General features: G+C 35.1%; 1 protein-coding gene across 1 annotated transcript in view; it reads left to right on the top strand.

Annotated features, from left to right (window-relative positions):
- The window catches only part of LOC110017917, a 45188-nt gene extending 19562 nt beyond the window's left edge, over positions 1-25626 (top strand). Inside the window, exons 3-7 of the mRNA XM_020715075.1 lie at positions 7263-7394; positions 9532-9776; positions 10321-10357; positions 25152-25209; positions 25324-25626. Coding sequence (XP_020570734.1) covers positions 7263-7394; positions 9532-9776; positions 10321-10357; positions 25152-25209; positions 25324-25403 — 552 coding nt within the window. The 3' untranslated portion in view covers positions 25404-25626. The remainder of the gene's footprint in view (positions 1-7262; positions 7395-9531; positions 9777-10320; positions 10358-25151; positions 25210-25323) is intronic.
- The last annotated feature ends 1032 nt before the right edge of the window (positions 25627-26658 follow it).

Genomic DNA, 26658 nt, shown 5'->3' with positions numbered 1-26658 from the left:
GTGGTCATTGAGTTCACTATCCTAAACAACCATATAATCTTGAATCTTCCATAAGCGATAGTTAGGATCAGTGAGCTCAGGATCCGTGTCTTCTCCTGTGAGATGTTCCTATTTCCTTTTTCACAAATGTTTATAAACATTGATTGGAACCATTGAAGGAATGTTATGACCATTGATTTTACGCTTTGTGATAAAGAAAGAGAGTTCAGGAGCTATATGGATAGAATTTTTGGTCTCTGATTCAGAACTATCCTTCGGAGCTGGACGTCTTCCTTTTGTACTTGGTCATAAACTCTACACATGTTTGGTGGCTGCTACATGCTGCAGAAATGGAGTTCAACAACTATAATAAAGAGCAGAGGAGGGCGTACAGGTTAGCTAGAGGGATTCCAGTTGCTAGATGGCTGTTGGGGAGGCTCTGGTGGCTCTAGGAGCGAGTGAATCAACAAAATGATCGGTTCTGTTTGAGCCAGATGTGCAAAGACGAAGCCAAATGTGAAGAGATGAGCCCTACGATCTCATTTGATCTATAGTTTGTGAGGAGAAAAAGTCCAGATATTGTGGAAGAGTCAGAGATGAGATGAGTCGTGTGTGCTCACGACTACTCTAGAGATCTCTGCCGGGTTCTGCGGCTGATGCGTACGAGAGAGACAAAGTTGGAGACACCACTGGAGATGGAGATGTCGAAGATAGTGTCGAAGAAAAAGAACGGAGACACTGCCAAAGGTGATGGGGATCTTAGTGTTTTTGGCGACGTAGTTGGGATGCAGAGAATGCCTCAATATGACATGTAGAGAGATCACGACACACTTTGACCTCGATGATGAGCAGCAGTTGCAACCGAGTATGAAGACGAACGAGGATTCTAATGTTACAAATCTGATAACATGTAAATAAACTTGAGAGGGGCATAATTCTTCTTATTAAATTCAACCATAAGACTACATATTTATGGGAAACTACTTATGATGAAAAGGAGGCCGATCCCTCATCATTTACAATCTTACCAAATACATCTAGCCTAAATATTGAAAGGAAATAATTAAGAAATAATCATAAATGGAAAAAGAATAAAAACTAATCAAGGAGTTTCTGAAATTGTCTCCAATTAATCCATCCATCTCTCTTTGGATGGTCCGCCTGGGCCTATCATGAAAAGGAGGCCGATCCTCCTTGATTTGCACACATACGCTTCCATGGAAACTAACCAATCTCATAGGCTAACATAAAATACATGCCAACTTATTATTTTGTTGCACACCTTCGGTTTGGCATCTAGCATGTGTACAAACAGTTATTTTAAAGTTTTCAAATGAACATGATGGTCCATGATTTTATATTTTGTAGCAGACTACCAAAAAAGATATTTAATTGAGAACATTAGTTGAAAGTTGTTCTCTTTGGATTATATTCAAGTCAATTTTATTGATCTCCATTAATTTATCACTTTGTGCAATGCTACCTAGGAAGCTCAATCGACTGATTGGCGCGGATTTAAAAGATCCTCATCTGTTTTTGTTCTGCGATGGTATTTATTGGCCATTGTTGTATATCCTATGAATATTTTCTTGTATTTGCAAGAATTATAATGCATACTAGGCTTTAGAATACTTGTGTAACAGAGCTGTAAGGCACCCCAACAAGTTCTTTAGCTAGTTTTTCTTTGAAATCATATAACAACCATCGATTGGGAGTTGCACCTATTGGGTTTGTCAAATAGTGACCAAATATTGAAGCAAGTTGAGGATTGATGAATAAAATAAAGAAAAGCTTTAACCTTATAGGTTTTGGGAGACTAAAACAATCATTACTCTTCAATTTCTTATGAAGCGATTATAAGATAAACAAAGGGAAATGACTCCCTCATTAGGAAAATCATAAAAGCAACCATAACACCCCGTGCTAAAGAAAGGAAACGAGAATTATAATATACCAACAATACTAAATTTAAAAAATGGAAAAAATATTAAAATAGAAGATATTAAATAAATTTTCTTAAAATTCTAAAACCCCCTTTAAGTTGGAGCATAAAAATCTATCATGCCCAACTTCTTTACAAGAAGCTCAAATTTAGGCCTGAACAGTCATTAGGTGAAAATATTTGCTATTTGTTGAGCAGTAGGGATAAACAAAATGCAAATAGCTCTACAATCAATCTCTTCTTTTATAAAATATTTGTCAATCTTTACATGCTTTGTGTGATCATGTAACACTCGATTTTCTGCAATGTTTATGGCTGCTTTATTATCATTATATAACTTTCTTGACATGATTATCAGGATCTACAATTCTTTAAGAATTTTTTTGAACTATAACATCTAACATACTCCATTAGGTATAGCTCTATGTTTTGCCTCAACATTACCCTTTGTTGTCACATTTTGTTTCTTCTACATGCAATCATGTTTCCTCACACATACTTTATCCAGAAGTTGATTACCTTTTGACTGCTTCAAGTTGTTTCTCATAGGTTGAATGCATAAATTTATTTACCAAACTCGCATCAAAGGCAATATTGGTCGTATATGTGATAAGTATACCAATCTATGTAGCATCGACACTTTCAAAAATATATTGTACCCGTGTCATACACATATCGGACACCAACACTTGTCCGACATGCCCTGACTCTTCTTCGACACTAAAAAATACATGTCTGAATTTTTTTCAGGCACGAACACGTCCTAGACACCTTAACACCGCATTAGATGTGAGCTTAAGACTATTTCGAGAAATTGGGACATGAAAATTAGAAAAATTATGATTATACTTATAGCCTTGATTATACTTCATAGTCAAAACCACCCAATCTCTCATCTTGTTGAAGCTTCTTCTAACATTCGTGAAAATCGAGCATCGTAGCTGAATCCAATATTCGTTGAAGCTAAGCATTTGTAATTTTCTCTTTGTAATCATAGGATTTTTTAAATTTTAGTAGATAAGTTGGATTATAAGTTGTATGAACTCTTTTGAAACATATTATATCTATTTTTAAAAACAAATTTTCACGAGTATGAGGTTTTATAATATAAATTCAATTTGTAAAGTTAAATTTTATTCTTGCATAATTTGTATTGTGATAATTTTAATAAAAAATAATGAAAAAATATATTTTATATTAATAATTAATTAAATATAAAAACATGACTGACATGCCGTGTCCTATTGTATCAATGATATGATGTGTCATATTTTTTTTCAATTATGTCGTGTCCCCGTATTGTGTCGCGTTTATGTCCCTGTTTTCATGTTTGTGCTTCATAGATATCAACTTACCCACTAACTTTTGATACTGAACTGTATTTATAGAGTCAGATTCTTGCATATCTTATAGTTTCTGATTGGGACCAATTGAGTATTTGCAAGTTTACATCCATTCATCTCAGTTTTCTTTAGAAGATCAAGAATATACTTTTGTTGGAAAACAACGATATGTTTCTTTTGATCTAATAATTTCAATACTAATGAAATATCTGAGAGATCCCAAGTCATTGTTTTAAAAATAGATAATAGGGATGTTTTCAAATGGGTCGTCTCACATGCATCATTTTCGATGAGATTAATATCATCCACATACATAATTAGTTTGACTTTCTTCCAATCATTTGAATGTTTGAAGAAAATTGTATATCCCTGCACTTGAATATAACATTGACCTATGATAAATAGTATAAATTTTTCAAACCACGCTCTTGGTCGTTGTTTCAGTCCATAAAAATTTATTTAGTTTACCCACCTTCGTGTCGAACTTCTCACTAAAATTTGAAAGTGTATCAATATTCATTTATTCCTCCAAGTCCCCCTTGAGGAAGGCACCTTTTGTATCCAATTTTTATAAGAGCCAGTCAAGATTAGCTGCAAGTTACAAAAAAGCTCTTACAAAGTTTAGCTTTGTGATTCGGGTGAATGTTTATAAATAACCAATAGCATAGGTCTGAGTGAATCCTTTGACATGCAGTCGAGCCTTGTACCGTTCTAGCAAGCCATTAGAATAATACTTGATTGTAAACACCCATTTGCACCTAACAATCATCTTTTCTCTAGGTAGATCAACCAATTCTCACATGCTATTTTTTTTTAAGAGCTTTCATCTCCTCAAGGATAGCCTCCTTCAATCTTACTTAAGGGCTTTTATAGCATCATGCATAGTACTAAGAATCTCCATACAATATAATTGTGAGGTAAAAAAGCAGATGGATGATAGACTTTCATACGACACATAATGAGACAATGTATGTTTGGTGCAAGCATTTGTTTTTTACAAGGAATCATAAGAAGGCTAGACTCGTTTGTTCACTGTCGTGAGTAGACAATATCAAACTGTGCCAATTTAGTAGTTTTTTTTTTCTTGTTTCTTCTTCGAATATCATGAAATGACACTGTAGGAAAACCTGAGTTGTCTTCAATACCTAAAAGACTTACGCACTTTCTCCCGATATAATATTGTTTCGGTTTTCAGGTTGAACAAGTAAGATTTGAGAGATGCTATTTTGTGAGTCTTTAGTTTGATGATCTTGAAACTTAGTAGTTGAATTTTTGTTTTATTCTCCCTCTGCATATGAGGTGAAAAAATACTTGTAACTCCCATGGTAACAAATATTTTTTTTGCAAAATTAACATCAAACTATTTATACCCTTTTTGGTAAGGAGTATAACCAGCAAACACAATTTTTTTGACAAAATTTCATTCTAAAATAATTTGGAAGACAAATATTTTAGATACTGAAAATTAGGATGACCAAATTTATAATGTCATAACATAATATCATTATTTTTAGAAACAGAGACAGATTTTAAACCAGTACTTTGACATTACCGATTTGAATAAAGTCTATTGCTAAAATAATAAAGTCCATTTTTCTTAGTGCTACTGATTATCCTCTTTGTGGTCAATTTTTGACTCACAATAAGAAATATAAAAATTAGCTTAACATTGATGATCAGTAGTAATTTCATGAATGGACAACAAGGTACACGATATATTAGGATTATTAAAAACCTCGCCAAGATTAACAGCGAGGAGAGTTAGATAGTTTATATCTCGACAATTACTGAGAGGAAACCATAGACAATTTTGACATTTTTGTTGTCTTAATGAGGTCTATAAGAGGAGTAATTTAGAATGGTCTGTCACGGGACTGTTATGCCAGAATCAATTATCCAAGAACGAGAAAAATTAGGAATAACACCCAACAAAATAGTTGATAAAGGGTTACCCTTTTGTACCATGGAGCAAGACAGAGTTGGGGACAATTTTGAAAATGGAAATAATTTGTGCAAGTGCTCTAATTACTTTTTGGTTGAAAGGGATTGCATTCAAGTCAGTAGGATGCTCCTAAGTTTCTTCTGCAGTTGCTTGATAAGCTCGATCTCCACGTATTTATTTTGATTTTCAATTTTCAAAATTACCATAAAGCTTTCAAGATGTTTCATTCGTGTGACATGATTTTTAACAGTACTCGCACCATAATTTCTTATGCCCTTATTTGTCAATATCAACTCCTTTTGACACAAGAGTCGAGTTCTCATGTTCAATTTTACAAGAAGATTATGTTACACATCATCATTTTTTTTTTAACTCTTCACGTCTAACTTCAGAAAAAATTTCTTGGATAGGGGTAAAGTTTTCCCACCAAGAATGCGACCTCGAATTTCGTCTAAACTCTAATTAAGGTTTGCTAAGAACATTTGGATCGGATCGTTTTCCTCTCTTCTTGGAGAGCATCATTCAAATTCACTCTAAAATTTTCATATCATTGATCAAATTTCTACCATAATGTTACCAGTTCGTTGTAATACATAGTAACATCACGATCATTTTGTTTGAGTTTTTAAAATTGAGTTTTCAACTCAAAATTGGGATGAATTGTGCAAGTCTGAATAAAGGTCTCGAACTGCCCCCCAAATATCTCGAGTAGTGGGAAGGAATAGATATGACTTTGCATGATAGGTTCCATAGAGTTGATGAGCCCGACCATAATTAGGGAATTTTTGGACTGTCATTTTTCCAGATTCGAAATAGTTTTTAGAAATGTCTCTGTTTATATACCTAAAATTTTCCTTCTGTTAATCGTCAATTTAATGGATTGAGCCTACTCAAGATAGTTGTGTTTGTTGAGTTTTATAGCTGTGAGATAAGGTCGTGAGTTATGGGGATAATACTCAGGTGATATACCTATGAGAGGTGCTATAGGGTGAGGTGATATAGTTTCAGAATTACTGAAACCGGTGGATGTAGCACAGTTTCTTTGTCTGGTCGTCACTACTGACTTATATGACATTGTCAGAATCTGAGAAGAGCAGTGCACATGAAATTGTTATCTCAAGGGATAAAGAAATTCACTCTGGAATTGGTTCTGTGTGGGCTGATTTCACAATGCCCTATTGTTGATGTCCAGGAAAATATCCGACGTTTGGGAAGGGTGAGGGGCAATCTAGTTTTTGAGTGGAACCGATGTGACCTTGTTTCGGGTAACCGTGTTTAACCAAGCATAGCCGAGCATTGATCACTCGACCAAGCCTTGTATGAGAATAGACCAACAAGATTCAATCTCCCGTTTGATCGCTATTCGAGAGCAATTCATCGCTATGATTTCATGTAGATTTTTGGGAGAGTCAAACAATCATTATTCTTCAATTTCATATGAAACGATGACAAGATAAATCGAAGGGAATGACTCCCTCATTAGGAAAATCATAAAATTACTCATAATTTCCCATGCTATAGGAAGGAAATAAGAATTTTAACATACTGATAATACTAAATTCTAAAAATAGAATTTACTAAAATAGAAGATACTAAAAGAAAATCGTCATAAAATTCCAACAAACCTATATTTCAAGTTAGTGTTATGGTGCTCTATGACTAGGATTGGGAAATTTACTGCTAGCAGCCCACACCACGAATATAGCCTGAGTAGAAATGTCTGAGGGCTCAAAGTCACGACCATTATCCTATGTATAATTATGTTCATACTTACTAGAGAATAACACAATATGTTTTAAAATTGTTGGAAAATAGAATGATATTATATTGTTTGAGGGTTGTTTTCAAACATTGTGATTGATGAAGTTTCTTAGAGTTGTTTATGAAGCATGCAAGGGGTTTCTAAGAATTGTCTCCTGAAATATAATTAAAGCTATTGTACGCATAAAATAAATGTGTTCATATTTGATAGATCAAGAGTAATGCTTAATTTTGCACTGTTATTGCTTTTCCTTTTCTTTCATCCTACCCTCACCCTTCTGTTTGCTTCTTAAAGCTGAGATTGCGATCTAATTCTTCGTGGTGGGATGAGAATACCAATTTTTTTCGAGGAAATTACAGTGAGCAAGCTCAGAAACGATATAACACCAGAATGCAAGAGGAGTATGAGGAAGAAATGGAGAGACTGGTTAGTTTATCTCACATGTTCCCCTTTTCCAACATTTTTAAAAAAAATTTCCTTGTTTTAATTTCATGCATTGTTTGAAACATTAAATATATCATGTGATTTACTTCCATGTATGCCTTGGTTCTATGCTTCTGGGCCCATACGAAAAAGATTGACCATTTTCTATACATTTCTTTTTTTTCCATTTAGTTTTCCAAAAAGTAAAATTTTATGCTGGGCACCCTCTATTTTATGGAGTAGAACTTAGTACCATACCTGCTTATGTATTTAATCTTTATTGTGTTCAACACTTTGCGATGATCTAATGGGGCAGCCTAAGAATGAGATAAGGCTAATTAGCTTAGATTTTATTTAAAAAGACATTTTGAACTGAATTATGAAAATACACAAAATTGGGCGTGAAACATGGTTATACTATTTGAATTGATGTTCACATCGATGCTATTAAAAGCACACTTTAAAGTGTGCTTTAGGAGAAGCGAAGCAATGTGCTGGCCCAACACATTACCTTTTTAACCAAGCATGTGTTGTTTTAGTGTTGTTTGTTTGGGCTCTAGCTTTGAATGAAATCCTAATTTAGATTTTATTGTTTATTTTAGCGTAGGCAATGCTAGCTAGAGCTCAAACGTTTGCTTATCCTCATATTTTCTTGAATTTATTGAATCATTGCTTGTTCTTCATTCTCCCAGAGGAGCTATTCGTTTATGTTGGTTCTCTTTGGCATGATGTCTCATCTGCTAGTTTTATGATATGCTTCTAATTAGTCCTTTCTTTAAACGTTTGTTTTTTTTTCACTATGCTTCTCAGTGCCTCATCTTCAAAATAAGCCTTGCTTCACATTGCCGATACTTATTGTTCTTAAGTTGACTTCTTATTCTCTTGAATGTTTTTTATTTCAAGTATTTTTTTTTATTACTTTATTCTTTGTATTTTTATATTTTTATTTTTCAGCTTGAATGCAAGTGGCTGGAAATTAATGCTATTGAATACATTATTACATTACTTAAAATTTTTACATGATATGCACATGATACAAGTAAATATGGAGTAGTGTGATACGTTTTTTCTTAGATATTCTGGCAGAACAATATGCTATTAAGCTCCCTTTTACTCATTATGGCTTGGTGGTGATTTTTCTTTATAAGTTTCAGATTGCAATGGCAGTTTGCTTATGTCTTGCTTGATGCTGAGCTTCTGTTTGCTTAGTTAACAGCTAATTATATCGAGCTGGCACCATTCGTGTGACATACATGCTTTGTTTTATTGATGTGCTATTACATGGGTCTAAGACTTGTTTAAGTTTCATAGTTAAAAGATATGTGTTATCTTATGAGGATTTTGCTTGCTCTATGTATGCTATCAATCTTTGTTAAATTTGGATGATGTTAACTAGCCTGTTAGAAAACTTGTGTTTTAAATGTTTCTGGTGCATTTTTATGGAAGTATAAATTATAGCTATTGCCAACTGGTTGAGTAGAAATTTTAAACAGTTGTTTGGTTTCGCATGTAATTTACAAATCATTTGAAATGGCTAACTTATCAAATGCATTATAAATTTTTTCTTCCTCTCTAAAACGTAAAACATTTTGTGCTTACAACTGCCTCTAGGACACGATTTTGGTGAAAATCATGATTATATTGTAAAAAGCTTTCATTTGGAAGAAAATAATCACATGCAGGTTAGCTTTAACTATTTTAGAATGACTAGTCAAATGATTTATGTATCCTAATAGTATTTGAAGCCTTAACTATATTGCGAAAAGTTTTTTGAAATGATTAGTAATACACTTCCTATAATAATGGCCTTGCTCTAGTTTACTACACCTTTATTTGAAGTACATACTTTGAATATTTAAACAAGCATGCTATCATTGAGAAATGTTGAAAGAAATGACAATTTTTGTGTTGAAAATATTAAGTACATAAGAGTGCAAAACTTTTTTTTTTCAGTTTAGAGAAAAAAAATGCAAAACAATTAAAAAAAAATAGAGAAGTGATTCCAAATGGCCCATTAGCTATTTGTTGTTGATTTGAGAATTAAAAATTGTATGTATAGTTATTTTAGTAAGTTATCATGTCATGTCATTTTTTTTTATGGTGCTCTTGTTTTTTTGGGCCTAATGAGTTCCCGTTATAGGAGCGTATAAGACGTATGCAAAGTGTGTTTAACAGAGAGAGAAGTAAAATCAAGAAGACTTATGAGAGCTGGCAGAATCAAGGAGGACCTGGTGCTTATCAGCATTCCCCAAGGAATGATTGGTATTGGGAGGAAGATATTTCTTTCAAAGAGAGTAAACCTAATTTTAGAGCAGCACCTAGGGGCCCTAGACCAAGCGGACATTATATTTGGTCACACCATTATGCAGTTTTAGGCCTCGACAGGTATAATTTTTCTTCTTCTTATTATTATTATTATTATTATTTTCTGTTTATTGAATCTGCTCTGAAATGGGTTGACAAACATAATAAAAACTGTGAAGAAATTTCTTAACTTCATGAAGTAGTTGATTTTTCATTCATTTCCAAAACAGTGTCTCGTAATTACTGTGAAGTTTTCAGAAAGGATTTGTCAAATTTGTCCTTAATGAAATAAAAACTTATGGTAGAATAAATACTTTATGTTTGAGTGATCATGCGTCTAATTTAATTTGTCATTCTTAATGTTGTGAAGATGGTATGCTGTGAGATCCCTGGAACAAGCCCAGCAGTCTAAATATCTTTACGCTGGATTTTTTATTATATATTTTGTTGCAAGACACTGTTTATATCCTGGTTCTGTCATTCATTTTGTTTGCCAATAATATCTCGAGTGTATATTTTTATTAAAAATTTAGTCCCATGTGGACATTGAATGCCATACATATTCTTTTAAATAGGATTTTTTTTTGGTGCATTTGTTGATATGTGGATTGGTTCATTTTTACAGGTCAAGAGCAAACCCATATTCAGACCTTGAAATTAAGGTACTACAAAATTATTACTTATGCATGCTCTTCTTTATTTATTTCCTAGACTTTTCAGCAATGTAATTTATTCTTGCTATCCAGCTTTTACCGTGAGTTCATTCGATTTGCATTTTAGCTATGCATTGTGATCATGTTAGCATTTCCAAAAATATATTGTAGTTAGGGTAACTCGCTGGTTACTATGGAGGAAACCAAACCATTTGTTTGAATTTATGATTGATCCATTGTGCTATTTGTTTTTTTACTATTTTTGTGGGCGAAAACATCATTTGGGAATATTGTCTCAAATTAAATTTAAATGATTTGTAAATTATGATAAAATATTTTTTATAGGGTACACTTATCTTTTGGCGACATTTGCTCTGCGACCATTCTCATGTGAATGGAATCTCTCGACAAACTTGTCACCTCCCAAACTTCTTAATCTCATCCCATTGAGAATGATTTTGCAATAATCATCTTGTTCATTGCCACACAACATTTAAAATAAACTCCTAGAATTCTTCTATTTACAATTAGAACCCTACATTAGATACAAATCTCAATACTTCCCCTCAAGGAGGGAGACAGATATTCACTAAGCTCATCTTGTCACATAATCTAATTAACTCCGCAAGTGGATCTTCACGATAAAGCAAACTCCGGAAGGGAAGGTGGAGAGGTATAAAGCTCAATTGGTGGCAAAAAAGTACAGTTAGATATATGACATTGACTCTGATGAAACCTTTGCACCTTTAGCAAAGATGAGCACGATAAGTACACTCGTTTCTCTAACAGTGAATGATGGATGGAGGTTACACCCAACTGCTTTCTTTCTCGCTGGTAGTGGTACAATCTCCCATGTTTGATTTTTATCAATAGCCCCAAGCTCTTCATGCATTGCCTCTTTCTTCTTAGGATCCTCCTTAGCTATCTGCCAACACTTGGGTATAGTGACAGATTCCAATGATACAATAAATGCTCCATGCAAAGGTGAGATGTTACGAAGTTTGTAATGTCAAGTTTCCACCCCAAACGATCAGGAAGAATGTCCCGCAGCAATTCCTCCTTAATGTTGGGGGGTAAGAGTAATGACAATATCACCTGAGAGTTTTGAATCAAAGGTGGATGGTGTAGGTGTCTGTCGGCTGTTATTTTGGAAAGAATGATTTTTGTAAATATGAAAATAGTTTTAATATAAATATGTGATTTTTTATTTTTGAAAATAATATTTTAATTTTGAAAAAGATGAGACCAAACGAGTCTCACATATTGAATAGTTTAGATGGTTGAGCGCGATACCACTTGTAATAAACTATCCCGAAGGTTAAACATATCACTTGTAGTAGACTCAACCACCCAAACCAAAGAATTTTGTGACACCTGTTTGATCTGCAAAACCTTTTATATGGGCCGACAAGTTCCTCTATCTAATATAAGAATTAGATAACGTTTATTTTACCTGGGTTCCAAGTTCTCTATAGAGACAAACCTTTATACTTAATTACATCTTAAATGATCGGGGTCACTTAAGAAGACTTTATTAAGATCAGTGGTTCTGCCTTCAAGACTTCAAAGTTTAGGTTTCCAAGATTGGACACGAAAAGTGAAATGAGAGTGGCTCAAATAGGAACAGCTATTTTAAGGAATCCAAAGGAATGACGAGTAGGGGATATCACGACTCCAAGGAAAACCCCGGTGACCTCCCAACTTTTCTATTGTTTGGTTTTATGTCTTTGAAATGATGTTATTCAATGTTTAATCCTGCAATTTATTTTAAAATTTAGGACTTACATTCACACGATATCCGATCGTGCAAATAGCCTAGAAAGATAGGAGGATGTACACCGTACCGTACGATAACCTCGGAATCCTAAAAAGTGTTAGGAATTATAATTGCATAACAGGGTTGTGCGAAAGCCTAAAGACAAAGTAAGGATTTATGTTGCGTTAAACAAACTACATCAAGTCCTATTGGTTATGTTATTTATTGTACAAAAATATTTAGCTGATATGGACTTGTTTTGATGTAACAGATCGTCATCCTTCGTCCGCTACGTCACGGTCGTGTTGCCCACGAAGAGTTGCTTCATACTCCATGTAGTAGCAGTTTCATGTTTAATGTCTTATATGTGAGTGTGCAATATTGTTATTTGGTGACTTACCATTATATACCTCCTAAACCAGACTATATCCAAAATGTTTTGTAGTTAATTTAGAGAATGCATAAACTAGCTATCCTATAAGTTCAGTAAATGAAAAAAAAAAAAACAGTATAAGGAAATGCAATAAAGTGCTATAAATGTACTGTAAACTTTGGGTACCTGAGTTTCTTGTTATTGCTGCTCCTGTAAATGGAATCCTCCTGTAAATAAATGGGATCAGCGTCGCAGATAACAACATAGTAGAGAAATTCAGCTAGCAGGACAGACATATGTTTATGTATATGATAATAAATGACTGAGTAACACATGGAAAGTCTTGAGGAAAACTGAAATCGACCCACAGAGACTCGAAACAAATCGTAGAAAAAAGACAAACAAATAAAATAAAATACATCACATATAAAAGAAGAAGGGGGTGATTTTTATGTGACATTGAGAATGTCCCCAATTGCCAGGAGGATTTAAGTGTAAGATCCAAGCTCAAATCCCGGAGCAGTGTTTCATTTTAGGTCAAGTTATGAAGAGAATTTCATCATTTGATTTAATTAAATCAGCCATGAATCACAATCTGATGCATATCCTGTCTATTGCTTTAACTAACTTATGAATTAGGGTCAGGTGTCTAGCTTCAATATCCATTTGAAAATTAGGTAGATGAACTCTAACATAGGGTGTGCTCCTATAATCTAGGAAGCCTACATTTTAACTCGAGCTTCAAGTGTTTTAAAGTATTATGTCTTCAATTAAGTGTTTTACAACTAATTCTCGAACATTTTTTGATCAAACTTAGCTCACTATCATGCTCTTAAGACCTAAGGGGTAGATCTATAATTTTGTCAAAAATTTTCATGAAATGTGTTTCAATTATAATTAAAACAATTGAGCTTAAGTCTAACCAATGCTTAGGGGTCTTAATTGATGTTTCAATCCTAATGAAATGTGTTTCAATTCTAATTAAAACAAAAGAGCTCTTTCTCCTAATTCTCAACAATTCTCACAATTACAGTTTTATCCTTCTTATGTAAAAAAAGTGAATGGTTTGCTTCTCTATTTCTCCTTGGGTTTCAATCATCTCAACAGACCAATTATCATTTTTTTTATTTTTTATTTTCTTCCCCCTTTTTTTTTTAAGGCGTGAATCAATCCTGAAAATAACTAAATCAGAATTTCTCATTTTTAACTTAACCATAGTAACAAAAACAAATCAACGAAAAATGGAGGCCGACCCACTTCTAAAAACAAATCAGCTAAGTAAGGGGCAAAACCGCAAGTGAATCGGCCTAAAGACGTTTAAATTCTTTTAAAAGCAAATAATCAAATCAACTCCTAAAAACGTCAAACAAATTAGACTCGAAAAGAGCATTTGAAGTTTACAAGCCAACAAGAATATAACACTTAAAATAACGTAAATCTTGCTTTCTCCCAATGAAACAATTCAAATTTTCAAAAAAAAAAGCTCCAAAGACTTTCAAATCTTCAAAAATCAAAATTACTCAGAAAGACTTCCAAATTTTCCAATAAAACACTTAAACTTTCAAGTTTTGCAAAAGTAAAGCATTGAGACTTTCTTAATTTTCCAAAAAAAAAGAAGTAAAGCATTGCCACCTTCCAAACCCTCCAAATTGAATATGAGAAGTTTTAACTTTTGCAAATGTAAAGCACCAAAGCCATAAACCTTTGCAAAGAGAATATGCAACATCTCAGATTTTCACATGAGTATAACACCAAAGCATTTATAAACTTTCAAAGCTTTGCAAATGTAGCATGTAAACTTTCAGATTTTCGTAAAAGTGAGGCATCGCAACTTTCCAAGCTTGCCAAAATGTAAACTAGAATGTGGCAATAATCATGATTTAAACTTATTTCAACTAAGGAGCAAGAGGGAGCAAATGAAAGCTCCCAAAGTTTTCAGATTTTACAAATGTGCCACCTAAATGTTTAAGATTTTGCAAATGTGCCACTCAAATGTTTCGGATTTTGCAAATGCGCCACCCAAATGTTTTATATTTTGCAAATATGTCTCCCAAATATTTCAGATTTTGCAAATGCGCCACCCAAATGTTTCATATTTTGCAAAACATGCTTCAAGGCTTCCAACCTTTGCAAATAAGGTAACGAAATTTTCAGATTTCATAAATCGGAACGACACTGAATAGTGAAGTGCCCCCTAAATCTTCTCAAATTGACACAAATATAGAGCAGAAAACAACCATTTAAAATTTCGGTGGTATATATATATGTGAATTTTCCTTATCTCATTGCCCAAATCAAAGATGAATCCTTCTTGTAGTAAACGCAGAATCCATTAAGAAGCAACAAAGGTTCAAAAAGCAAGAATTAGCAGTAAATCCTGGCCGATGTTAGGGACGGGGGAAACACAACAAGAAATCTGAAAAGAGCTAAATCTAGCAAATTTGCAGCATATGAAAACCAACAAAATGATAAAACACAACAGAGCACAAACCATTCTCAATGGGATCAACATTATAAGCACGTTTCTGCATTTAGAATGAACAAGATAATAGAAATTAAGAAATAAAGTAGCATCAGTATATATGATTTGTATTCCCAATAAATAAAGACTTTCAGATTTTTGCATGAACATTTTATTTGAGTATACCACACCTATAAAGATCAAAGTTATCTTATCTCGGCTAGATCAAGCTGTAGCTTTTCCATTGATTTATAAAGCATGCTCTTACTCTCACGCATTTCCTTCCCCACTCCAGAAATTTCGGCCAATAACATGGAATTCAACAAATAAACTGAATTCAGTGAGTGATAATGCCATTCTGTTAGCGAACCACATGCAGCAACCAACCGTGATATTCAGCTAGTGACCCAACCTCAATAATTGATATTGAATTTGACAAATAGAAGTACATTTCTGCCATTAATGTCACTGTTATCTAGAATGAAATTGTGAACCACAAAGAAAACATTCTTTCAAAGCGGCTAGCAAAATAAGGATCTGAATCCTTCTTAAATTGGTATAGAAATAGCTTACGAAGAATTCTCTGTCTGAATAATTATCACGATTATCTCAAAATAGTTTTGGAATGAAGAAAATCCTTTTCAAACATTATACTTGTTAAAGTAAACTGTAAGCCACATTAAACTAATCCATAAAGAATTGATTTCATTCTATCCATTTGAGGAATAAATCAGATGTAAAACTGTAGTAGAAAATCATGAATCCACTGGCTAAAATAAAGCTTAAAATCCATTCGTTATTCACATTGGCTAAAGTAAGTATCAGAGAAAAGAAGTTCCTCATGATTAAATCAAAATGAAGAGAACTTACTCCAAATGCTTTCAGAAAATGTAAGGAAAACCCCAGAAGTAATAACAAAATTTCCAAATCGCATTAATGAATCACCAACTCAAAGATGCGGCAACTCTTTCTTTTCTCTTCTCTTCCCAAAAGTTTAACAACCTCTTCTCCTCTCTCAGACTTTACCCAAAAGAAAACAGAACTCCAAAAATATTTCAAGCACACACACAGGACGAACCAACCAGAGAAAAAAAAAATTGCAGCACCTCCCCCTCTCCAGAAATTTCGGCCAACCTTAACAACTCCCCAAGGTAGGTTTTTTATAGCCACAGGAAAAGGGGGAGGGTCATACCTACCTCTGTGAAGTGGTCGAATGAGGTAACAGGAGATGAAGAATCGCGTTTCGGAAGGAGGAAATGCAGTCTTGAGAAGGAGAAGGGTCGGACAGGAGGCAGACTCGCAATTGGCGAGCCACTCGGTTGAGCGGGGTTCGAGGGGGTGAGGCGCGTCTGGGTCGCGAACGGGAGAGGAGCGCGGAAGGTAGGGCTTCGCTCAGGCGGCCTCGGGTGCAGCCGATCGCGATCGCGGGAGAGGAGGCGAGCCCTCTTGTGCGAACCCAGAAGCTAGGGCACGGGGAGAAATGTCGGCCAAAGAGGGGGAGCGATTCGGGTGCGCGAGTAGGGATTAAGTGTGATTTAGGAGAAAAAAATGTCTTTTTTTTATTAATTTTATAATATTTAATATTAAAAATCTCTCAATCCATGCATTTTTCACTTGTGCATAAAGTCATAGCAAAATGAATGTTTACCCTAGGTAAAATCAATGTCCCGAACGTACCGGCGCAGTCCGTTTCGTCATTTGGGATCGTTTGTGCAAGTTCATAGATTTGCGTGTGAGTTGCTCTTGTGTAGAATTATAGTAATATGAGTATCATTTCTAGGTAAAATCGACGTCCCGGACACCGGTACAGTCTGTTTCGTCATCCGGGATCGTTCAGACAAGTTCACATTTTTCACCCTGTTTAAGTTTAATTTTAGTCCGACTTTGCGCAGCTGAGTGGATTCTGTGTATTTTGTGTGTGTGAGTGTGTTGATAAAGTCTTAAAGGGGTTTTCCTAGGGTTTAAGATCCTATTGGGGACTCTCTTTGATTTCCCACATGTTGGTCCTTAACCACTCAACTAAATGATGATGGTTTGAGACCACTCAGGCGAGACACCACAAGAGAATCAGGGAATAGAATCAGGAAGTGGTTCAAATTTTTAAAAGGGGTGAGTCCCAACTCTAGTCCTCTAAGATAGTTGATAGGAAACCTTAAAGTTAGATCCTAGGATCTAAGAAGAGGAGAAATGACCTCAAAATGAGGTCAACAATGTCTTAATAGCTGGGGAAAGCTTGAACAAGGGACTTGTTTGCAATGCAGACTTTTTCCCTTAGTTTGCTTCTTCCTTCGACTATACACTCTTAGCTCACCTTCAACCTAAATCTGACTACCTCTGGGTTTAACCTCCTCGATTTCCGTCTCCTCAATTGATTCATCCTATACCACTAGACACGACATTGTGCCCACTTGCAACATTTCATCACCACAACTACTCACTCTTTCTTGTCCCATATCTTCAGTAGTTGTTGAGTTATCGAAGGGTGAATCCACCTTCAGAATGTAGTATGGTTCAAACTCTATGAATGACACATTCATACTCATAATGAGTCTCCTCTCAATCGGGCTCCAACATACATAACCTTTTTGAATAGCAGAATACCCCATGAACACATATTTCACAGCTCTGGGATCCAACTTCACTGCAGATGGCCTGTTGACTTTCACAAAGCATACACATCTAAATACCTTTAATGGAAGGATCCCACTATTGTTGTCTTTCAACATTTGACATGAAAACTTCCAAGCCAACACTCTCAAGGGCATTTTGTTGATCAATTGAGTCGCTGTCAAAACAGCTTGCCTCCACAAGTGCTTTGGGACATTCATCGTGATCATTATACTTTGAGCTACCTCTAGCGGGGTCTATTCTTCTTTTCTGTCACTCAATTTTGTGTTGGGGTGTATGAACATGTAGTTTGATGTTGTATCACTTGGGTTGACAAATATTTTCTAATGAATTTTTGGTATACTTTGTCCCGTTTTTAGACCTCAATACCCTCACTACAGCACCGTATTGAGTCTGAATTATTCTGTGAAAGTCTTTAAAGTAGACAAGCACATCAATTTTATTTCTCATCAGATATAACAAAGTAATACGAGAAAAATAATCAATGAAAGTCACAAAATATCTGTAACCATTCATCAAGGTTGTAGAGCAAGGTTTCCATACATCTGAATGCACCAAATCAAAATTATAAGAACTCGGTTTACCATAACTAACATACGAGCTCTTGTTATGCTTGCCAAACTCACAAACATCACACACATGGTTTTGTTTATTTACCTTTTCGTACAATGATAGATACAAAATAACTCAATAGACTAAACGAAGAGTGTCTCATGTGTCTGTGATGTAGCAGCAATATACTCTCCACATTTTTCTCAAATCCTCCTGCTCCAACATTTTCAACCATGGATACCAAGTCTGAGTTCATCCCCTCTCTATCCAAGTACCAGAGTCCACTATGCCAGGTGTTAGTCCCAAGTTTCCAGTCGATCCACTTCTCTTGAAAGATCGCCTTTGCAATATCAAATGAAAAAACACATTTTAGTTGGAGTATAATGCCACAAATGGATAAAAGATTCACTGGAAAGGAAAGAACGTGCAAAATATTGGACAAACTTATAAAATTAGTACACCTTGTTGTACCGTTACCAACCATAGACTGTGTTGTCCCATCAGTGTTCTGAATGCTCTCTGGAACTGATAGGTGAATATAGGACAATAACTCACTAGCGGCACCTGTCACAAGTTGATATGCACAAGAATCTATTATCCATTCTGGTGAACTTGTGTCGGTTATAGAGGCAAGAACATGTGTATCACAAACATCTTTGGTTGAGTGAGCATAACTAGAAATGTTCCTCTTGGATGACAATAAGATGGATGCATTCTCAGCGTCATCACATATCACTCTCTGCTTCCTCTTTAACATCTCCAGTAACTTGTGATCCTCATCGGTAAAGACCACCATTGTCTTTCCCTCGTTCTCTGCTACCATCAAATTTTTCCGATAACCCCCTCAAGACAATCTACGCCCACCCATCTCTCTCTCATTTAGTTGCTTTGGACAAGACTTGCTCAGATGTCCCATTTCTCCATAATTGTAGCATCTGCAGGTCTCCCCCTGAGCACCTGTCATACTGAGCTCGATGCAGTTAATTTCTGATTGTTCTTCCCTGTCGTCACAAATCCTTTGCGCGACCCAATCCAATCAAAGCTTTGCCTGCTTCCCTCGCATGACTCTATTGACTGCACGCCACACAGAGTAGATTGCATGTCTCTTCTTACACTAACAGTTCAAAATACAACACAATTTCACAATCGCATAATTTGCATTGTGTTGCCTTGCACGAGCCTGCGCCTCTTATGTACAATCCCGCAATCAATTTCCTACACCGAAGCCTGTCTCACGATCTTTCTTCCTCTCGGCAGCCACATTCTTGCTTCTCCGTCTAAATCGAGTGCTCTGCACTAGCCTCACAAGTCCGATCTCCCCGCATCGAAGACCCTGCGAGAAGCTTTCATCTCTCCTCTCGGTGCTCCTTGCTGTGATCTTGATGTTTCTCTGTTCACGCAACCTGCCTTGCCCCAAATGCCTCCACTCGCAAAGTGCCGCGATCTTCTACTGTTGTGCCTTCTAAGTAGTGCGATGTCTAGCACTGAGCCGCACTCCCTGCACTGAAAAACCCTTCGCCCGACAGTCGTGGTGAGATCGCCTGCCTGCAGAGACAAAACGTCCCTGTGTGATCCTTCTTCTTGAGAAATTGAGCTGCTTGATGCTATCCCGAAGCCTCTTCGCTGCGAGCCGCGATCCTCTCGCTGCCTTCCCAACGAGCTTTGGTAGCAATTGCCTTGCGAGGATGAAGCGGAAGAAAGGGCGAACGACGCCGATCACGATCGAGCTGGGCAGAAGGTTAGGGCTTTGATATCATTTTGAGAATGATTTTACAATAATCATCTTGTTCTTTTCTTTAACATTTTGGCTTATATAGAACCACACAACATTTATAAATAAACTCCTAGAATTCTTTTATGTACAACTAGAACCCTACATTAGATACAAATCTCAACGCATCCTAATTTGTTTTAAAATGTGATTGTGTTGGTGGTGAACAGTGGTAATTTTAAGTCTCTGGGGATGTTGGTCTCTGCGGTCCAGTTTGGCAGTTTGTGAATTGCATCATAGTGATCTTTGGGTTGCTTGTGTGCAAGCTGTAGAATAAATTCCTTTTATTCTCATAGATTCATATATAGAAACTTGGTTAAATACTTTTATGTTCTATCCCAGGAATTTTGTCAAACAACCCACTATGTAATAAGTTGTTTACAAAAGTAAAAATGTTAGTGTGGCATAGAATCTTGTTGTATAAATAATAGTGGGAACATACACTGAATTCAAATTTTTTCCTATTCTCTTCACGGTATTAGACCAATAGGATAAACGTTCCTAGGCTTTCTCCTTCAATTTTCTCTCAAGAACCAGTTCATAAGAAAGAAATTCTTGATTTTTTCCACCTTCCAGTAGCCATCACCTCCCAGCAAGCTACCGGCGAAAAGAACCACCTTTGTCTACCTTCAGTTAATGAGTATTGCTTGCTATCTTCACCGTACATCAACATCAAGAGAAGAGAAAAATGATATTATCAAATCTATAGACTGTCATCAATATTTGAAACCATTGACCAACGAAACACTTCTAGCCAAATCTCAAGGGTTGAGTACCAAACCTTCATTTTTTATTCACATTGAATTGAAGAAATTAACTTTTTGTTACCAAATTATTAAAATTTTCTCATACAAAAAGAATAATAGGCCATCTTATTGGCCCTATCGGAAGCAAAGATAATCTTGATTTTGTTGTGGGATGTAGAGGTTTCCTCAATCGAAAAATGAATGATCTTAGAAGTTAGTGGAACATATATGTTCCTAATACAACATTACAACCATGATATCCTTGACATCATGAAGCAAATACTCAAAAGTTAATGGTGTCACCTTAGCCCATGCAATGAAGATAAAAGTCAGATCACTAAGAAGGTATTATTTCAATTACTGTTTATTATAACAAATTATAAAATTTGCAGCTCGTACTTGATTATGACTAGTTTTCTAAAATTAGGTGCAATCAAAATATTGCTTTTCCATTCACTTTTGTCAAAAGAGAAAGAAAATTTGAATTTCTAGTTTAATTGAATGTTGTTATGACCAAATATGCATCCAAGTATTTGGAAATGGCCCCTGCTAAACCTAAATGAAATTTTTTCTATTATTCATAATGAAAAGGGAGGTAAGGTGCATGCCAGTACACATGTTGGGGAGAATACTACGTAAATTGCTTCCTATGTACTAATGCAAGCAGGATCGAGCCATCTAAAGCCCATATCAAGTCTACCGTGGTTAAAAAATCGAGAAGGCATGTATTGTTGTTATGGTAAAAAGGCAAGACATTCAGAAGATAAATGTGCAAAATTTTAAGGAAAGCCTGTATACAACAAAAGCAAGCCAACATACCATAACCAATTAATGCACCATCAATTCAATGCGGCTTTTATGAAAGGAAAAAAAGGCATTTACATACATACGACCCAATTCGTAGTTATTTACATAACTAACGCCTTTTTTTTTTTACATTTATACCACTCAGACCTTTCATCACATAAAAACTATTTCTATTTTAATTTTTAAAAGGTGCAATATACATTTTCATGTATAGATAAGGTGGTATGTATATGCAAAATATCACTAATTGTTTGAACTCATCTTAGAGGAGACTGGGGAAGTTGAGCTATCAAAGATGATACAGCCACGAGTAACCAACTTCCATGATGTGATGATTCGCAGCTTATCTGAGAGACTACCACCACTTGGAGACATTCAGAATGCTATAGACTTTATCTCCAGATCAGTGTTAACTAACAGAGCTGCTTACAAATTAAGACCGAGTACGAGGTGTTGCAATGGCAGGTGTAGGATCTTATTGTTAAAGGGTTTGTGAGAGAGAGCATCAGTCTGTGCTCTTCTTGCTTTGATGATTCTTAAACTGGATGGTTCTTGGAGGACATGTATTGATGGTAGAGCTATCAATAAGATCATCATCAAGTACAAACTTTCTAAACCTCATCTGGATGATTTACTGGATCAGTTGCATGGAGCGGTTATCTTTTTCAAGATTGACCTGCGTAGTGGATATCACCAGATCATAATGAGGCCAGGTGATAAATGGAAGCTGCCTTTAAGACCAGAGATGAGTTGTATGAGTAAATAGTCATATTGTTTGGGCTGTCCAATGCACATTTTACTTACATTGGAAATCTTGTAGTGAATTTTGATGACATTCTAGTCTACAACAGATATGAAAAGCGCTTGCAGCATATGAGGATGGTTTTTTGGGGCTCTTCGATTGGAGAAGCTATATGCACTCCCGAGGAAGTTTCTCTTTATCACAGAACATGTATGTTTTCTGGATTATATTGTATCCGTTGCAGACATTTAGATGAACCATATGAAAATAAGGGCTATTGTGATTTGGACATTCCCACAGTCCTTTATAGAGCTAAGGTGGTTTTTGGAGCTAGCATTCTTTTGTAGAAGATTCGTCAAGAGCTTCAACACCATTAAAACTCCTCTGACATAGCTCTTAAAATGAGAGAAGTTTCAGTGGACAGAGACAATTGAGTCAAGCTTTGATGTCCCAAAGAACGTGACTCGATCCCAAGTGTTAGCTCAATCATATTTCAGTCAGTTGTTCGAGATGGAATGTGGCATTTCTAATATGGGGATTGGAGCAGTATTGAGCTAGGGAGCGCACCTCATAGCATTCTTCAGTGAGAAGTTGAGTAACTCCAGGAGGAAGCATGTGACATATGATAAAGAATTTTATGCTTTTATGAGAGCTCTTAATGATTGGAGTCATTGTATGTTGACTAGCAAGTTTATTCATAGATCATGAGGCTCTAAGGTTCCTGAACAGTTAGAGCAAGTTAAAGGGCATACATGCTTCTTGGGTTGAGTTCTTGACATCATTCTAGTTTGTGCTCAAGCACAAAGTAGGGAGTCAGATTCGAGTAGCAAATGCCTTGAGTCGTCGTCATTTACTGATCACCTCTATGCAGGCTAGAGTTGTGGGATTCAAGGTGGTGAAGGAGCTATACAAAGCAGACGAGGACTGCAAGTAGATTTGGGATCAGTGACAGGAGAAGCCTACAATATAGTACCATAGATCTGATGGCTATCTGTTCGATGATAGCATGTTGTGTGTCTCAAGACGTTTATTGAGAGAGTCCATCATATAAGAGAGTCGCAGCGGAGGATTAACAGATGATTTGGTAGAGACAAGATACTAGCACTTGTGAGAGTATTTTTTCTGGCCTAGATTGACAAGAGATGTGGCGGGGTATGTCAGGCAGTGTAGAGTTTGTCATCTAGTAAAAATTAGAGTACATAATACGAGGTTATACACAACATTATCAGTACCAGAGGCTTCATTGGTGGATATTAGTATAGATTTCATTGTCGATCTTCCTAGGTTATAGCGGAATAAAGATTAGGTGATAGTAATCTTTGACGGGTTCTCTAAGATGACTCATTTCGTATATTGCCACAGAAAACTAGATGCATCACATGTAGCTGACTTGTATTTCAGGGAGATACTGAGACTGCATGGGATATTAAGGGCCATTATTTTGAAAAATTGAAATACACCAGTGGTTGTATCATTTCTTGTATCTCAGCCTCCTCTTCAATCCCCCTAAGTTTGTTCAAATAATTCCTAAGTGCATGGTTTGGGAGGTTCACCAAAGCCATGGAAAGTTTGAAATTCAAATAAAGTCATGGAGATCAATCATTTCTCATAAAGAGATCGAAGTAAGAAAAAATCACAGTTCTAATAATATGCATGTAAGGCTTGATTTTGATAGTTGATTATTCTGAAGAAAAGAGGAAAGTAAAAGACCTGCTATTCATAATATAAGTGAAAGATGTGGGAGGACTAAAATACCTCTTTGAAATAAGTGTGTCACTCAAAGATTGCTATGTTTATCTCCTAACATAAATACATCTTGGATATACTAAATGAAACATATATGATGGGATGCAGGCTCTTAGGGATTTCAATTGATTGCCTTCATAAGATTTGAGAATTTGCCAACAATCGAATTCACCTACAACCAAAAAGTTGACAAATGATGTTAAGATTTTATGGATCTAGGATTTCTATCATTGAAATTAAATTCAATCAACCAACATGACAAATATATAAATTTCACAAGACATAAGCGGTTATTCTTATATAACTATTTACTAGTTACTACGCATGTTGACAAACAAAAACAAAAAATGATTAGATCCTATTTTGGCAAGATTTATGGGCTTACATCAGAAATCAATGACAAAAAAGTTGGGGACCAAGAAAGTTAGTCTTGTATTAGAAATCAATGACAAGAGAGTTAGGGGTCATGAAAGCCACAACATTATTGTAATTTCTTGCATAGTAAATAAGATAAAAATATCAATCACACTCTCTACTAATAATAAAAGTCAAGCCATACTTTGGTATGATTACATTGCCTCACCCAAAATTCTTAATCTCATTCTTGATCAACAAATAAACCTGAAAGGAGAAATATTTTCGCATCCAGAAAAAACTTTTATTCAATATTTTGATTATTTTTTCTACATACCTCAACAACCAAATAGATTAAACTAAAATCTCCTAAGAATCGTGCACCTACGGACGAACCGCTAGAGCTACAACCTCGAGCACCTCTAGTCTCAAGTATTTTCTACTATAGAAGTTCGGAATTTGTTATGGTCCCTTATAAGTTAGTAACTGAATCATAAATGCATCACTTGCGATTATTAGAGCTATGAATATATTCCTTTGCTTTGGTTCCTATTACTTTGTTTAGATAGCTCATTCAATAGTAAAATTCTTGACCATTTACTAGAGTAATCATGCAAAAAAAAACTTTAGATGTTTGATTCGGTCTATCTGTTATCGAAATCCAGGAAAATTATTCATGCATACCATGCACTCAAGCTAATAGCTACAACATACATTTTTTAGCATACAGAAACAATTTTATAATAACTTTATTACATGTTTTAACTCATCATCTTGCATATCGGACTGCACAGAGAACTGCTAAGCCTGATAATTATCATTTTCAGGTTATTAACTAAGAATCATTAACATTGTTTTTGGTAACAGACTGCTTTTAGAGCAAAAGCAATGGAATGCCATCCAGATCAGAACCAAGAGAACAAAGGTAGAATGCCACTCATATAGTCTTTTATATCCTGTTCTCTCTTCAACTGTCTGGGCTTTTCCAAAGCTATCTATTTTATTTTTACATTGATGAGAAAATTCCATTCTTTTGCAGAGGCTGCTGAGGAAAAATTTAAAGAAGTTCTCAAGTCTTACGAAGCAATAAAGTCAGAGAGAAGGAATGAAAGGTATTGACAAAAAAATTTAGAAATTTGCAATCCTCAAATCTAAAAATTTGCAGAATAGAAAACATAGGTGCTTGGTGTTATACTTGAAGGTCTCTAGTTCTTATGTGTTCGCTGATAAGAGTTGACATTCACTGATTTTTTTTCTTGTATTAACCAGCGTGATGTATGAGTAATTAATATGATATATGATTGATTATTAGTTTTCTTCTCTGATGAAGCCCATTGTTGTATATATGCTGACCCATCCTTCAAAAGCGCTCCCTTTGTGGAAGGGTATGATATGTAGCAGACCTTTATGTGCATTAAACAAATAATAATAATAATTTAATAAAATATGATGAAAACATTCATATATTTTTGGTCATATTGTTATTTTTTGCAGTAATCTTTTGCACATCAATGAGTGGCAGTAACAATGATTCATATTGACAATGTCATGTGCAATGATGTGCTGTAGCCCGTGCTAATTATATTTTGTTATAGCAAGATTTACATACTTACCACTTAATTCCTATACATTTATGCCACCTTGGCCATGCATAAAAGAATGTATTTTACTTTATAAAAAGTTATAATAGTGGTATTTTTTTATTTGATATGAAATATTTGCATGGTATAAATGTAGAAAGTAAAGTGTGGGAGTTAGATATGTATGACATAAGGATTGGGTGGTATCTATGTAAATGCTCCCTTTTTTAATTACTCTGGTAAATGAATTGCAATTTGATAAAATTATAAGGAATATATAAACAACCATTTAAGTATTTTCAAGCTCTCGTGGTATTTCATTGTCGGGAAGGATGAATCCTTCAGATGTTTTCTTAAATACGAATGCTGGTGCTGTTAATAATAATAATAATAATAATAATTGTAAATTATAAAGTTTTTCTTGTTTATTGGGTTCATACATTTTTTATTTTTAGGGTGGAATGTTTTGCTGAATGAAAATTTGTAGTGAAACCGTGGGTGAATGATTTGACAACACATGATGTTTCCCTTAAAAAGCATAGTGATAAACACAAATTTTGATGCACATTTTGATAAGAATTTTAAAAAATAAGTTTGGACATGCTAGTATTTTAATTTATAATCTAGTGAAGTGTCTTGGTGAGATGAATCAAATAATATAGAAAATTAGTTTATTCGAGTTAAAGTGGGCCTAGATTACACCTTTGAAATAAAGAAAATTTTGTAAAATATTTTGAGAGATAAAATGATTCCCATGTAATAAGTTTATAGTTAAATTAATTGTATCGACAAGA

The sequence above is a fragment of the Phalaenopsis equestris genome, unplaced genomic scaffold (genome assembly GCF_001263595.1).
Source record: "Phalaenopsis equestris unplaced genomic scaffold, ASM126359v1 Scaffold000002, whole genome shotgun sequence".
Lineage (NCBI taxonomy): Eukaryota > Viridiplantae > Streptophyta > Magnoliopsida > Asparagales > Orchidaceae > Phalaenopsis > Phalaenopsis equestris.
The sequence above is the reverse complement of the archived record's forward strand: the minus strand, read 5'-3'. Positions and strand labels throughout refer to the sequence as shown.